The sequence below is a fragment of the Mauremys reevesii genome, linkage group 1 (genome assembly GCF_016161935.1).
Source record: "Mauremys reevesii isolate NIE-2019 linkage group 1, ASM1616193v1, whole genome shotgun sequence".
NCBI classification, from domain to species: Eukaryota; Metazoa; Chordata; order Testudines; family Geoemydidae; genus Mauremys; species Mauremys reevesii.
The window spans coordinates 165,482,098-165,496,687 of NC_052623.1; the positions used below are offsets into that span (position 1 = coordinate 165,482,098).

General features: G+C 37.3%; 1 protein-coding gene across 5 annotated transcripts in view; it reads right to left on the minus strand.

Moving 5' to 3' along the window:
• Positions 1–312: 312 nt before the first annotated feature.
• Positions 313–14,590, minus strand: part of DOP1B (DOP1 leucine zipper like protein B) — an 89,580-nt gene continuing 75,302 nt past the window's right edge. For 3 of the 5 annotated variants that reach the window (XM_039541840.1, XM_039541851.1, XM_039541824.1), the window contains exons 30-37: positions 13,626–13,772; positions 13,129–13,190; positions 11,509–11,637; positions 10,868–11,004; positions 10,457–10,512; positions 9,899–10,063; positions 8,093–8,222; positions 3,143–5,481 (exon numbers count right to left, since the gene is read on the minus strand). In XM_039541840.1, the coding sequence (XP_039397774.1) occupies positions 5,224–5,481; positions 8,093–8,222; positions 9,899–10,063; positions 10,457–10,512; positions 10,868–11,004; positions 11,509–11,637; positions 13,129–13,190; positions 13,626–13,772 (1,084 nt within the window). In that variant the 3' untranslated portion in view covers positions 3,143–5,223. Of the gene's footprint in view, positions 400–622; positions 748–3,142; positions 5,482–8,092; positions 8,223–9,898; positions 10,064–10,456; positions 10,513–10,867; positions 11,005–11,508; positions 11,638–13,128; positions 13,191–13,625; positions 13,773–14,590 lie in introns of those variants that run through there. The other 2 variants (XM_039541836.1, XM_039541831.1) reach the window with 2 other exon arrangements.

The window sequence follows — 14,590 nt, forward strand, 5'->3', positions numbered from 1 at the left end:
AACATTCTTCATTAATGTCAATCAATCCTCTCAAACATCTTACTAAAGTCACTGTCCAATTCATCATTTCCAACTGGGTATGCAGTAATATTTCTTAAAATGTGTATAGCACCTAGCATTCAGTAGAATTTTTCAAATATTATGCAGCACAACTGAGGCATAGCAACTTCTAGAGTGGACGATTGAAGTTAACTGTTTCATAGAACTGCAAAGGTGTGCTAGGAAGGCAGAGAAAGAAAGGATACACATTTTAGTACCGTGACTTTCAATTCTGAGCAGTAGCAGAATCATTTGTACTTAGTTTTAAAATCCAAAGCTACAACAGACAATGTGGGGCATAGAGCGTTTGGTGCTTACATCATACGGCACAGTTGCTTAAGATAGACTCTGTCTTCCTCCCTGTTTATAAAAAAAAAAAATAGGATAGAGCGGTGTATCAGAGCTTGCTAAGTTGAAATGAAATTCTGAAGAGACTTTTGAGAGACAAAGAAAATAAAATGATCTGTGAGGACAGTCTGTCAGAAATGAGTAGTAAGACAAAGTTCCATTTGAAGAGGTATTTCAAAATAACATTTAATATTAAAACAATTACATTAAAAAAGATAACATTGAATACACTTAAGGCCTTTATTTCATGTACCATGTTTCAACTTCTGCTGTTCTTTGGCAGTAATCTGTCGTAAATACTATCCCCTTTTTCTTCTGGAAAATTGAGTTTTAAGTCTGTGATTTTTGAAGTTGCAGTTTCTATAAAAACAAGTGAACTAGTGTTTCTGCTTTACCTCATTCTTTTTGCAAAGAAATCATCATGACTGGACACATACTAAGCAAAAGTATTCTTTTTACTGTTCCTAACATCAGGCTTTCTTAGGGCTTGTCTACACAAGTTATATACTGCGTTATCTATACCAATATGGCTAACATGGTATAATCTCCCTAGTATGGCTGCATTCATCAGTATAATCTACACAGCATCAGAACACCACAGCATGGCAATGCACACTAGGGGATGTGATTTCTAAAGTACCAACATTTTGTGTACTGACTTGTATAGACCCTGTTGGCGTGCACTAAAAGTTCTCTAAGTGCACGTTAACATAGTGCAACAGCGCATTAGGGAACTTTTAGTGTGCACCAGCAGAGTCTACACAGTCCAGTTAGCATGTAACACATTAGTGCACTCAAGTCACACACACCTAGTGCATATTGCTGCACCATGTAGGCAAGCCCTTAGAGTCCTGTAAACTGATATTCCTCTTTCTGTATGGGAATAGTTGTAAGTTATACTGGTATAAAAGTGTTTATACTAATATCTGCATCCACACTAATGTGATTGTACTGGTATAACTATTTTAGTAAAAAAACCACCACCACCCATAACCAAAATAGCACATAGTAGACCAGTGAGACAGTCTGTGTCCCTATGTTCACCCCTTTTTAAAAACGATGCTTTTGTACAAAGTGACTTGTGAGGCATCATTTGAAAACTCAATGTGCTGATCATTTTGATCCTGGTAAAATGTGTGGCAGCATTGTATGTAAAGTTATAAGATTCCTCTGTATAACAGTACTGAGACATATTGCATGTTTAGAAAAGCAGGCACCAACAGCTTCCTCAGAGACAAAAGGCAAACTGCCTCAGCCTCAGCCAGGTGTCAGTGAAGTCAAATGGACTATCACCTGGTTAAGCAGCCATTCTTTGGAAGGAAAAAGGGTGCAAGTAAAAAATTTACATCTTGGCAACAAAACAGCTGGAGGTTCCCATCTCCACAGACTTGCTATCTCCAGAACCCTAGCTGGAGATGATTTTCAAAGAGAGAGGGGGAACCAGAGGCCCCAAATATCTCTCCCTTCATGTCTACTCACAGCATCAACAGCACCTGAAGGACACGGATATTAACATTGAACTGGGGGAAAGATCCTGGCTGAAAGGATTTCATCCATATGACTGCTAAAGCATGTGGTGAGAAACCTTTGCTGGTATTTACTTAGCTTGTTAAGTTAGGTATTAGTTTGCATTTATTTCTTTGTAACCAATGTTGACTTTTATGCCTCATTACTTGTAATCTCTTAAATATCTTTCTGTAGTTAATGAACTTGTTTTAGTGTTTTATCTAAACCAGCGTGTTTGGATTGAAGTGTTTGGGAAACTCCATTTGTTATAACAAGATTTGCACATATTTTCTATTAATGAAATGATGAACTTTATATGAGCTTGTATCGTCCAGGAGAGTGCTGGGCAGTACAAGGCGCACATTTCTGAGGGAAAGTCTGAGACTGGGAGTTTGCTGGTGTTGTCCGCAGCGTAATTCATGGGTGGCTGACTATAGCACTCATACAGTGTAGCTGGGAGTGATTTACATGTTGGAGGCTGTGTGGGCAGACCAGGAGTGGTGGGTTTCACAGCAAAGCAGTGTAAAAGGTACCCCAGGTTGAAGGGGACATAGCTGTTCATCAATCCAGGTTGTACCCTGCGTAAATGTCACAACCAGGCCGTAGACACTTAAAATAGAAACATGTTTTCTTCTTAAGTCAGCTGACTCTGTATATGGGTCAATGACCCCCAGACCCTTCTCTAGAGGTCCTTAAGGACCATGACAACAAGCAGAATGCCATATGGCAGTTGGGGGGATTTAGAGCTAAGTGATATGCAAGGGGACCTTGTCTTTACAAAGTGGTCTGCAAAAATCAAGTACAAGAGAACCTGTGGTGTAGTGGTTAATGCTATTTGGCTGCTATGTGGGGAAACCTGTTTGAAAGTGACAGAACTCTGATACTTGTGACACCTGACGCTTGGGAAGTCAAAAGGTGATACTCCCTGTCTCATGGGATGTAGTAATGAGAGCAACAGAAAGAGGAAAAACCCAGGGAGCCCAGTCCAGCACATAAGTAATGCTGGTCCTGTAAGTGCAACGGAAGCTGTTCAGATCTAGAACTGAACTGAGGACCTGGAATGAAAGATCTGGTGGTGAACCATCCCGAACAGCCCTCTTGACATAAGCACTTCATCTGGGTTAGGCAGGTGGAGAATCACTCAGTGAAAACAAAGGGTGCCTCTCGTCACAAAAAAACTAGTTTTCAAATAAAACCATCAAAATACCCTGAGTCTAGCCTTATTTGCTGATTACATTGAATGAAAACATTTTAGAAGTAACATACTTAACTTTAATAAATGTTCTGCTCCAGTTTGATAGCGATTTATTATTGAGAGGAGATCCTACATCTTTTTACCCATGATTAGACCAACAGCTTTCACAGATCTAATTTGTCAATAAGTTACATTCAGAACCTCTGATAATTCACATTCATAATGAGAAAACAATACTACATTTACTTTTATTTTTCCTAGTTGACTTAATTGTACCAACATTTACAAATTATTAAAGTTCAGCATAGGACTATGAGTAAATAACTATTCCTTAGTCAATGGTATAGCACAACAGTAAAGGATGTTGTGTATGTTTCACCATTTATTTTGTATCAAAACAGATGAAAAACTTAAGTTTATCTGGAGGCCAACAAGAATTGCCAACAAGAGTAGCCTCCTGTGTTTCTGTATAAATCTTGAAGGAAAAAAAAAATCTGTCTGCACTGTCCAATACCTTTACTATTTACTGAGACTTCTTAAATAGAAAAGCGCAATAGTATGTTTGAAATCAAAAGTCTTGGCATGTCTAGCTTGGCACTGAGGTTTCCAATTAACACTAGTAGCAGTGGCCAACTGCTCAACAAAATTGCACAAAAACATGTCTTTAGAGATGAAGGAACTAAAACAGAACAAGTAAAGCTCTTCTCCCTGACAAACATGAAAAATGCCCCAAAATAATTCAACCTACATAATTTATCTTATCTGTTGATCTTAATGATTTTATACTTCATTGCATTAACAGGCAGGTTGAAAATTCAGGAATGTTTGCTTTCTCAATTAAAAAGCAAAACAAAAAAACCCTCTTGTAATCCTCCTTCTGCAGGTAACTGCCAGGATGCTCACCATGAGGCCATGATCAAACACATGGCATCTTATGCAGTTCAGACATTTAGCCTTACTGTGCGGAGGGAGAATAAGCCAGTCAATCCCTTTCCTCTAAATCTATCAGAACTGCTTTGCCACCAGAATTCAGAGGCTGCTCCTGAACCTTTCAGTCACAACCCCATGAACTGTCTCCTCCTATCTTTTGTGCCACCTAAAGCAGCAAAGACATTTACCTGTATAAAAAGAGTCTTTAAAAACTGTAAAAGGTTTTGCTTTTGATCACCTATGAAAGTGAAGTCTCTATGAAGGACAGAACACACATGCATTTCAAGATCTGTATGTTTCTTATATACAATAGTTTACATTTTTACAGAACTACCTTACTTAAATTGCCACTCAAAAGCTATAAGGTGATTTTAGTCTCTGAAAGAACAATTTCTGAACAAAGTTTTTATTTTAGAAAAGTGACCATTTTTGAATTATGGGAATAATTTAATTCAGCGATTATAAATTACAATAAATGTTACTGAATAGGTCTGTCTTCTAAATTAAATCACTGATCTTGCAGAATATATTACTATAATAGAGATTTGAGATTACAAATGCAGTACATCTGCACATTACTTACATCATCTTAAAGCTGATAAAATACACTTGTTGGTAATTTAGTTTACTTCTGTCGAAGTTTAGTAGATAAATATGTTTGGGCAATTGTTAAAGAAAGAGTACTATAAGTGGAATTTAAACAGCTTCTGGAAAGTATCTATATATGCAAGATGACTACACGGACATGTAATTTTTGGAAAGTTACATTAGTTTTTTTACTTTTAGAAGAAAGGTTCTCCAAGTCAGATTAAAATATTAGCTTGCTAATTTGTTAAATAAATAGTAAATTTGTTGCCTTCCTTAATTAGTCAAGATATTTCTACTATAATTACAAAATTTTCTTGAATCCTATTCGTGTTTCCATTGCGAAGACTATAATAAGTTATCACTGGTACTAAATGTTACCTTTCTCTTCCACAGAAGCGGAGCAAAAATCCTCACAGCTCAACACAAAGCAAGAAACAAGATTCCGGGAGGTGTACTTTATACCAGTACAAAAAAAAGCTGAACTGCAGTTTCAAAACTGAGTGTATGGCAGAAAAAACAAACAAAAAAACACCCAGTAACAAATCTCTCTTTGACAATGAGGTTGTCGCTTTGTTTCACTATTTATACCAACATAAATGAATTGTCCTGCAATTACCTTAACTTTCCAGATTTTCCAAAAAGTCACATTCAACACTTTCTTCTAGTTGTTTCAAGATCCTTGTGCTGTTGCCAAGAGAATATTCCACTGACAGAGATGCTGAACTCTGTGCATTCTGGGACCTGTTACCTTGTGCTTTGAACGCACAGCTCAGGGTCCTGAAGAATGGCATTAACTGTGTGATGCTGGATATAGAACGAAGGTTCAAAAGAGGATATTCACACTTCTCTGAAGTTCTCTCATTAGTGTTTGTTTCCTGCAACCAAGCATACAAACCAGAAGATTCACTGAGTATTATGCAGAAAGCTAGTCTATTCTTCTATGACATTACTTGGTTGAAATCTGCACTAGATACTACTTGTCAATCAATGTGAGATCTGCAGCCTGCTATACCAGGCATTTCTTGCATCACAAGATGATTTGTACAGCTGTTACCTTAAAATGAAGTTTTACTTTAAAAAGTGCGTTTCTAACAATGGTATTATGTAGTTCTATATTCTTGCCCCCCCACTCGCCCCCCCCGCCCCCAACAAGCAATCCCTGTTGGTCACCTGCTTAGGCGCTGTCAGTGAGTGCTGTTCTGCAGACATATTAGCAATAGGTCTTAAAAAAAGGACCTAAAGGAGTGGGTAGTAGCTTTACATCTTTACTTCTGGGAAGGTGTTGCATACATACTGGAAGGCAGGCATGGAGTAGTATGGGAGAATGTGACAAGTGGGTAATGGAGGTTAGCATAATTAACAGTGTGTGAGATCCCCTGCCACAATAAGGTTCTGTGTATGCAATATATGTAATAAAATTCTGTAATCCAATTCTACCATTTATTCCTCACAACTCTGCTGCCCTCAAGGGGGTTCCACAGGTATAAATTAGGGCAGAATCTGATTTAGCACTTCAAACTTTGATACCAACTCCTTTGATGCACATGCGGAAAGAAAATCTAGCTCGTTCACTGAGCTGCATTGGCTCTGCTGTAGTAGCAGAATTAGTAAAAATGTTGGGACATTAAGGCAAGCACATGTTCCTCTGAATAAACACAAGCAGCAGATCTGAAGTTAGAAGATGTATTTCTAAAAAGTCACTTTTCTGAGGAGAGCCACACATTAACTTTTCTCTTGTGAGCAACAGAGTTCTTTGAGAGCACACATGCAATTTTAAAATCAAACTTCCTAGCCACAATCGACTGTCTTCCTTTATAACCCTCCCTATTTTGCAAGGCTATGTTGCAGTATCTAACATGATACATTCGTTTAAAATACATGTATGACAACTGTGTATTTGAGGCTACATTCTAGTCTCATTTAAGATGGTTATTTTTTAATATATTATATATTTGAAAGATTTCCTGTATTAAAAGAATTCCATTTATGTTATCAATTCACAGTGCAAGATATACATGGAGATCCTGTCCTCCAATATCCAACCAGAAGACCTAAACAGCTGCCCTATCTATTATGTCCAATAGTTTAGCAAGTTGGTACTTTCCCCTGGAATTAATTCCATACTCCAGAATTTCAGCTTCCATGAAAATATTAGCCCTTATGCTTGCAAAGCTAGATTAGCTTGCAAATGAGAACTGAATGGAAAGTGATGGCAGTGTATGTGGGATTCTGGAGACAATCAGAAACAATAGCCCTGAGAATCATGAACACCCCCATTCATCTTAATGGGATTTTTGATGCTGAAGCCTAAAAATTTAAAATACCAATATTCTTAACTACTTCATTTTTGATCAAAGCATGTAAGATCATAATATTGCTAGTAAATGTTAATCTTTTATTATTCCTTTGAATATTAAACTCATGATTCTTTGGTCAAACATCCCAGAAACGTTTCTGTGTTAGCCAAAGAGCTGTCTAAACTCTAATGCTAAAGAGTGCTTTGGTTTTAGACTAATGAATGTCTAATCGATAGTAGCACTGTATTTAATTATCCACTCTGCTTTTTACCCTGATCTTGCTAACCTAGTACAGATGCCCAGGAAGGACTTCTAATAATTAACAAAGGATGCTTATAAATGTGCACTGTCATTGAGAAGATATTAGTAATAGACAAACTGGACAAGGAACATTTGTTATAACAGATGTGTTCTACTATCAATGTAACAACAAACCACTGAGTAGTGTATTGATTAAATGTCTAAATTATTAAGAGCTAATTATGGTCACAAATGGTCGCAGTAGTAATAAATTAGTTATAGATGTAATTTACTTATTAGGTAAGTTCAGAATATTCAAAATAAAACATGAGAAAGGGCTAGCCCTGCTGAAATATCCTAAGAAAGAAAAATTTTGAAGGATTTTCTTTGATCTAAACCAGTATACAAGGGATGAATTTGGGGGACTGAGTAAGAAGTGAAATGAGATGCCAATCACAGACTGATATGTATGTTTTCATTTCTGTATAGTGTTGTATTAAGTACTGATTGATTGTCTTACTTAAATAAAACTTCAACTGAGTTGGTTATTTGACATCAAATCTTATTAAATCTGAACACGTAACACTATGAAGACGTGTCCAATCTCCTGCAATTAGTTACTCATTTTGGGGTCACTAAGTGGAGGGAGTTTGAGATAGTTCAGTGATTTTGTCCAGGCTGACCCTTGTCAGAAGATATTACCTGCATAATTGGTAGATGTGTCTATAGTGAATCACTTGAAATAAATGGCTATCTGGACTCTTCCATGCAAATGTAATATAATAGGAATATTGTCAAGATAGATCAATTTTAAAGCAAAAGATACTTTTAAGCTGGAGACTGAAAACTACCGCCCAGCTGACTTTTCTAAATGAATAAAAATGGTTCTTTAAAGTTATCAGATTTAATGTTAATAGAAAATATGTATCTAATGAAGCATTTTCTTTACCCCATATTTCAGCTTTAACGAGTCCATGATTCTAATGATATGTGGTTTACATTCCTGGTGATTTTCCATTAGATGAGAGGTCATGGTACAAGTCTCTGTGTCCACTTCTGGAACAAAGGCCCATCTGTACCTGAAACAAATGTATTGCACAGGTCAGAAATCATTCATGAGAGTCCCTTTCCTAGAAATAAATAAAAAATGCTGACAATTACAACACTAAGCTTTCTTATCCCACTGTTTTAATAGCTGTGCTGACCATCCTCCCCCATGCTCTGTTACAAGAGCTGTATTTTGTGGTCAGTCTGTTTCAATATTGAAAGGATGGCCAATGTCCCATATAGATACAAGTGAAAATGAAACAGACCCTTCCTCTCTCCCAACAATTCTCTCAGTGTTGGAAACAGCAAAATCTTCTCAAAGTCTGATATCTAAATATTTGTCAGATATGAAGCAGGTTATGCCTATATGTGACGTTGTCTGATTAAAATATAATTATACAAACCACTTTTATATAATTGCAATGAATCTTGTACAAAGTGTAACATATGGCCACAAAGGGTTAAGCAGCTTGCAGGCTAACCAACCAACCCAGAGCCAACCTGTAGAGACATGTTAGAAATGGTAATTAAGGCCATTCAATGCTAGATAGGCTAGAACTTTGAAATGCAAACCTATGTTGTTAAAAGTTAGGTGATACTAATTTACTTATAGATGCTAGCCATGTAAACAGACAGTTCCTATCTCTCACTATAGCTATTGATTCAGAGATCAAAAGGGAATATTAACATTTAGATGAATCTTGGGTGAAATAATGTCATTGTCTATGTCTCTGAAGTTTGTGATAGACTGCTTAATAATAAATTATCTTATGTTAATCCATGTAGATAATTACTGGCAATGCTTAGGAAATAGACCTACTTCAAAGTTGCCCTGATTGCCCATTGTTTACCCAGGACTGTATGGTCAAGTGGATGCTAGAACACTGTATAAAAGACCCTTGGGTCCTGATCTCGTCATCTCAGATCTGCTTGAGGTTTCATGCAGGGGAAGCCTAAGCCATAAGGATTGAGATCCCAGTCCTAAAATGGAACACTCCGAATAGGACATTGGACTATAACCTATGAACAAAATTCTAAAAACTCATTGCAACTACAAAGCTCACCATCGCCGCTATGAATCTGAACCTAAGGAACTGAACTCATGTCTGTATGTATATTGATCTTTTAACTATACTTTCTCTCCTTTTTAAATAAATTTTAGTTTAGTTAATAACAACTGGCTGTAAGCATATGTTTGGGTAAGATCTGGAATATTCATTAACCTGGGAGGTAATGTGTCCAATCCTTTGGGATTGGAAGAACTTTTTTATATGATAAGATTTTCATTAATCTTCATTATATTTGACTTGGGTACCTGGATGGAGGCCTGTGGCTGGGTTACTCTAAGGGAACTGTGGTGTTGGCTTCTGGGTAACCAGTGAGGTATTATAGAAGCTGTTTTGTGCTGGCTTGGTAAATCTAAGTATTGGAATATCCACCAGCTCTGGGTATTGCCTGCCCCATTTTTTGCATTTCACCCTAATTGAGTCACCTCAGCTGGCTTCCCTGGGAATCTGGTCACACCATACCTATGTAAAAACTTGCGGATGAGGAAAAGATTGATGAGACACCAGTTTTATTAACTATGGAGGAGAAAATAAGAGTCAAAGTACATTTACATATTTTTAAACAGTGCACAAATAGTATGTTACCTACAGTACTATATGCCATATAGCTATTAATTAAAAAAAGTAACTAGAGGACTTACATTTGAAATAACTGCATCTTGTCAGGTGGAAAAGAAAGTGCTGTGTCCAGGAACTTACAAGCTGATAAATACAAGGACAGTTCGTTCTGTTGTATGTCTGAAAGTAAGGGGCCACTGCCATCACCTGAAGCTGAAGTTTTCTGTCTGCTTACTTTGCTGTTGCTCCTGTGTGATTAACCAGGAAGAAAAGCACTATTAAAAAAACTCCACTAAATATTTCCCATCTGCTAAAGGATTACAGTCACCTATAAGGGTTCATTTGTACTATACATTTTATCTTCAGACATTTATTAAAAAAACTACATGGTAAAATAGTCAAAAACTATAGTCATCACCCATTTTTTCCTATAAGTAGCCCATTTCTAAAACACAATTGCCACATCAACTGCCTAATGACAACATTTACTGTATGGCAATGCCAGACTTTGATATGCAACATTGCTTGCAAGCTGCAAATGCTATTGTGATTTTCAGAAATTCCGGCCAGAAAGCAACCACAATTCCTTGGACATGTTTCGTTAATTTGTTTCTGTTTTATGTGAGATAAACAATTCTTACTTTGACGGTTCATCCTCCTCAGCTAAGTCTTCTTCCAGCTGTATAAATGTCTGAATCTTAAAAAAAAACAAAAAAACATTTTGCTTTTCGAAAGTTGTAAACTGTTAAAGTGTATATACAACTCAATCATGGAAAAGACTGCTTCATATGAGATTAGGAAGCGCAGGACAAGTTTTATTTTAACTTTGTCACTTATAAACACCGTCAACCTATCAAAAAAGAGTTTGTTCTTTGAACAACAAAATTTATAAATGGAAAATAAAATATATTTTCAAACCACAACAGTCCCCCCAATTGGAAACTAAGATGTAAAATCATAAACCAGTTGCAAAGATGGAGTGTGTTTGGAAGGAAGAGAAACGCGGGTATGGAAAGCAAATGTAATAACGAATATAATGCATTATTGCTTACCAATTCAGTCACCATGATTGGCCACAGTGAGGTTAGATGCTGAGGAGAAATTCTTAGCAACAGAACTCTGAAAAAGAGAAACATCTGGGCAGCAACGATAGAAGTCTGTCCCACACGGAGGTTCTCTGTCAGTCGCTCTGAAACACATTTTCAAAAAAGTTATAATTTTCCATGTACATAAAGCTAGTTTTGGTAAATTAGAAATGCAGGAAAAAAATGTAGTTTGCTTTGATTATGTCATTTGATTTGGCCGTTCTTCACACTCCAAAGAAATTGTCAATTTTTCCAAAAATTCTCTCAAAACATGACAATAATTTGGAGCTAGATTAACTTTTATTTGAGGTTTTTCTTGTCAAAAACTAATTGTATTAGAGATCAGAGATTTTAAAGGTTTTTTTTCCTCCTGAACCTAGCAAAAATTCAGAGGTGGTAGGGAAATAGGCAATACAACAAAAATATATAAACTATAAGATGACTGTATCTATGTACAGGACTGGCGCAACCCATTAGGTGACCTAGGCGGTCGCCTAGGGTGCTAACATTTGGGGGGGGGCGGCGACCTTCCGCCACCTAGGACACCAAAAAAGCTGGCGGCGCTCCTGTCTATGTAAACAAGGCACATTTTAAAAATATACTCTTACCTTGTATTAATGGAAGGTAAAGGTGATACTGATCGATTTCTCCACTAAAGACAGCAAAAGCCTGACGCTTTAACAACATTGCTTTTTGCTCAAAACTTGGAAACATTTTTAAAGAACTGCTCTGCATATCTACAAAAAAAGACCATAATGAATATGTACACAATTTAAGGTACATCTTTACCTCAAAACACAAGTTATTTCTAGGGCTATCAAACATTTTAAAAAATGAATCATGATTAATTGCAAGATTAAACAAATTGTGATTAATCACAGTTTTAATTGCACGGTTAAACAATATTAGAATACCATTTATTAAAATATTTTAGGGGTTTTCTATGTTTTCAAATATAGGGTCAAGGCTAGGGGCTCTGGGCGTCAGCCCCCCTGAGGGTGTGAGGTTTCAGCCTCTCTCAGGGTACAGGATGGGGCTGCAGAGCTTCAGCCACTCTTGGGGCTCCAACACCCCCACCACCCTCGGCTGCCTGGGAAGCTGCGGACTGAGGCGGACTGCCCTGCCCACAGGTATGCGATTAACACATTAAAAATGCATTAATTTTGCTGTCAATTAATTGCAGGTGTTATCTGCAATTAACATACAGCCCTAGTTATTTCTTAGATTGTTAAAACCCATGGGCGGGGGTGGGGGGGAATGGGACAATTGGCACAGTCTAGGTCTGCATGTATGGAAGGGGAATTCCAGTTGTAAGAGAAGCACTTCAGCTGCTAGGAGGTTGCCTGGCAATTCCAACTCCCACCTCCACCCCTGTGTGCCCATCTCTCATCTCCCCTATGTTTCTATATTCTAGATTTCTCAGAATGAGCTGTGACACTGACATACCAGCCACAGATTTAAAAACAATGGGTCCAAAATATATTAAGGTTTTCTTTTAAAAAGAGCTTTATATTTTAAAATGGCTTAAGGGGTATATGGAGGACAGAGACCAAAGTATCCACCCCTCAATTCTCAGGTGTGTTTTAGGGGTCTTCTCTTGTCCTCCCTTAGGCCTTGAGAGTTGGAGGATCCCCTCAAAAGGCAGTCTCCATCTTCCCATAGCTTGGTCAAGCCTGGAGAATGAGGTTTTAGAGTGTGAGGGGTCAAAAGAATGCCAAAGCCCTACTAACATACTGCTTTTATGATGGTGCTCCCCTCTGCATGGAGCACTTTGCTATCCTACAGACAGACTCATGCAAACAAATGATAACAGGAATTTCTTATCTGAGCTATATGCATGAGATGCTACAGTAGGGGTTTAAACTCCTCAGCAAGATAAGCATCAGTAAGTGAAATGTACAAGTGGCAACAATTCTGATGAAGTCTGTTTGCAGAAATCCAAGTTTATTAAAAATTTATCACCATTTCTGAAAAGAGAACATTTAGAATGTCTTCCTGAACACAGCTACTACTCTACCCTTTTGAGCATGCTAACAGAGAAGGATTATCGTGAGTAAATTATTTAACTATAGCTAATCAAGGTTGGTAACATTATGAGCTGTGAAAATGCACTGAAGTTAATATATTACCTCCTTAATTTAATGTAAGACAAAATATATGTTTGAGAGCTCACCAGAATATGAATTCCAAATTATTGTAGTAATAAATTATCAGCAAAGAATACTTACTCATAAAATCTTTAAACATAGTTTTCTCATGTGTTAGAAAATGATCTATAATGGACCTCCAACTGAAAAAAATATACAAAATTAAAGATAAACAACTTGTCAGTGTAGACATACCATCGTACAAAAGAGACCCTGGGATAACATTTCATACAAAAGCAGCACATTTTACCATTTCACTTTTTATTTGCGTTTGAAATGCCAGACATGGTTATTTTATGCTCTTGAATCCGATTATGTGAGGATCCCAAAGTTAATGTTGAGAATATGCATTTACATGATGTGTAAGAGACATTATCCTGCCTCTACACACTGCTGAAAAACCTAATCCTTTTATAAAACAATTTGCTAGGACTAGTAATTTGGCACTTATTTCAATGCTAATATATTCTGTAGGGAAGTTCAAGATGAGGCCTTTATTTTCAGTAATAGTAGGCTTCCCCTTAATATCTTTGGAAATTTCCAACAGAATTACAGATTACCACAATTTCATTTCTTACTGAATGCATGAAGTGTCCATCTGGAAGAAAGCTGGGTCCACAAATAACTCCAGAACTTCTTTTTTCCAGGCTCGTTTAGTGTAGGCATATCCACTTAGGGAGCTGAGCAACCGAGCACCAGCACGGAAGCTAGGGGCATTGTAGGCACTGCAAATAAACCTCAAATATTAATATTCAGGACAGACGCCCACCAAATAAGTGCCATTCCCCCCAGAACTCCAAGCCTAGTCTTGACAGTAATAATTTACTCCAAATTCTGTTTGCTAGATATAGAAGAGGTTTTTTCCCCCCTAGCACTGAGGAAATGAAAGTCTCTTCAGCTATACCGATGAATCGGAATGAACCATTACAGGGCAAAATGCTATCTCAGCTCCTTTCAGATGGCCCTGCCATCTTCTGCAAAATTTAAGATTACTGAAGTTTCTAGTCCTTATTCTAAATTGAAGGACTGAGTTTACAGACTCGAACAATAGCATTAGGACCCCACTACTGCCCTGGTCACAATAGAGTCACTGTGGCAGTTATGCAGGGCACCTACAGATTCCACTCAGAGAAAGGGTTTGCTATTATTAGCAATTAGAAAACATCCAATCATTAGGAAAGTGCACACCTAAACAAAACAGAAGGTGCGTGCCATCCTGCTACTGGCTGATGGCCAACAACTCAACTACAGGAGGGATTCCTGCATGGGCAAGGACATAGATCCACTAAGACTATCCACTGAGTAGCCTTGCAAAAACTTGTTATGAAAGTTTACCTGATCGCCTGTGTTTTGTGATAATCATGATTAAATTGTGTTATACTTTATGCCAAAAAGTTACCTTTATTTATTCAGAGTCCTAAAAATGCTAAAAAGGGCGCACACCTTATTCATATACTGCAGACACCCTTCACATATGGTAAAGATACATCCTTAATTTAAGGCAACCCACAACAAATCCCCTTTCAGCCCAAACAAGTTCCCA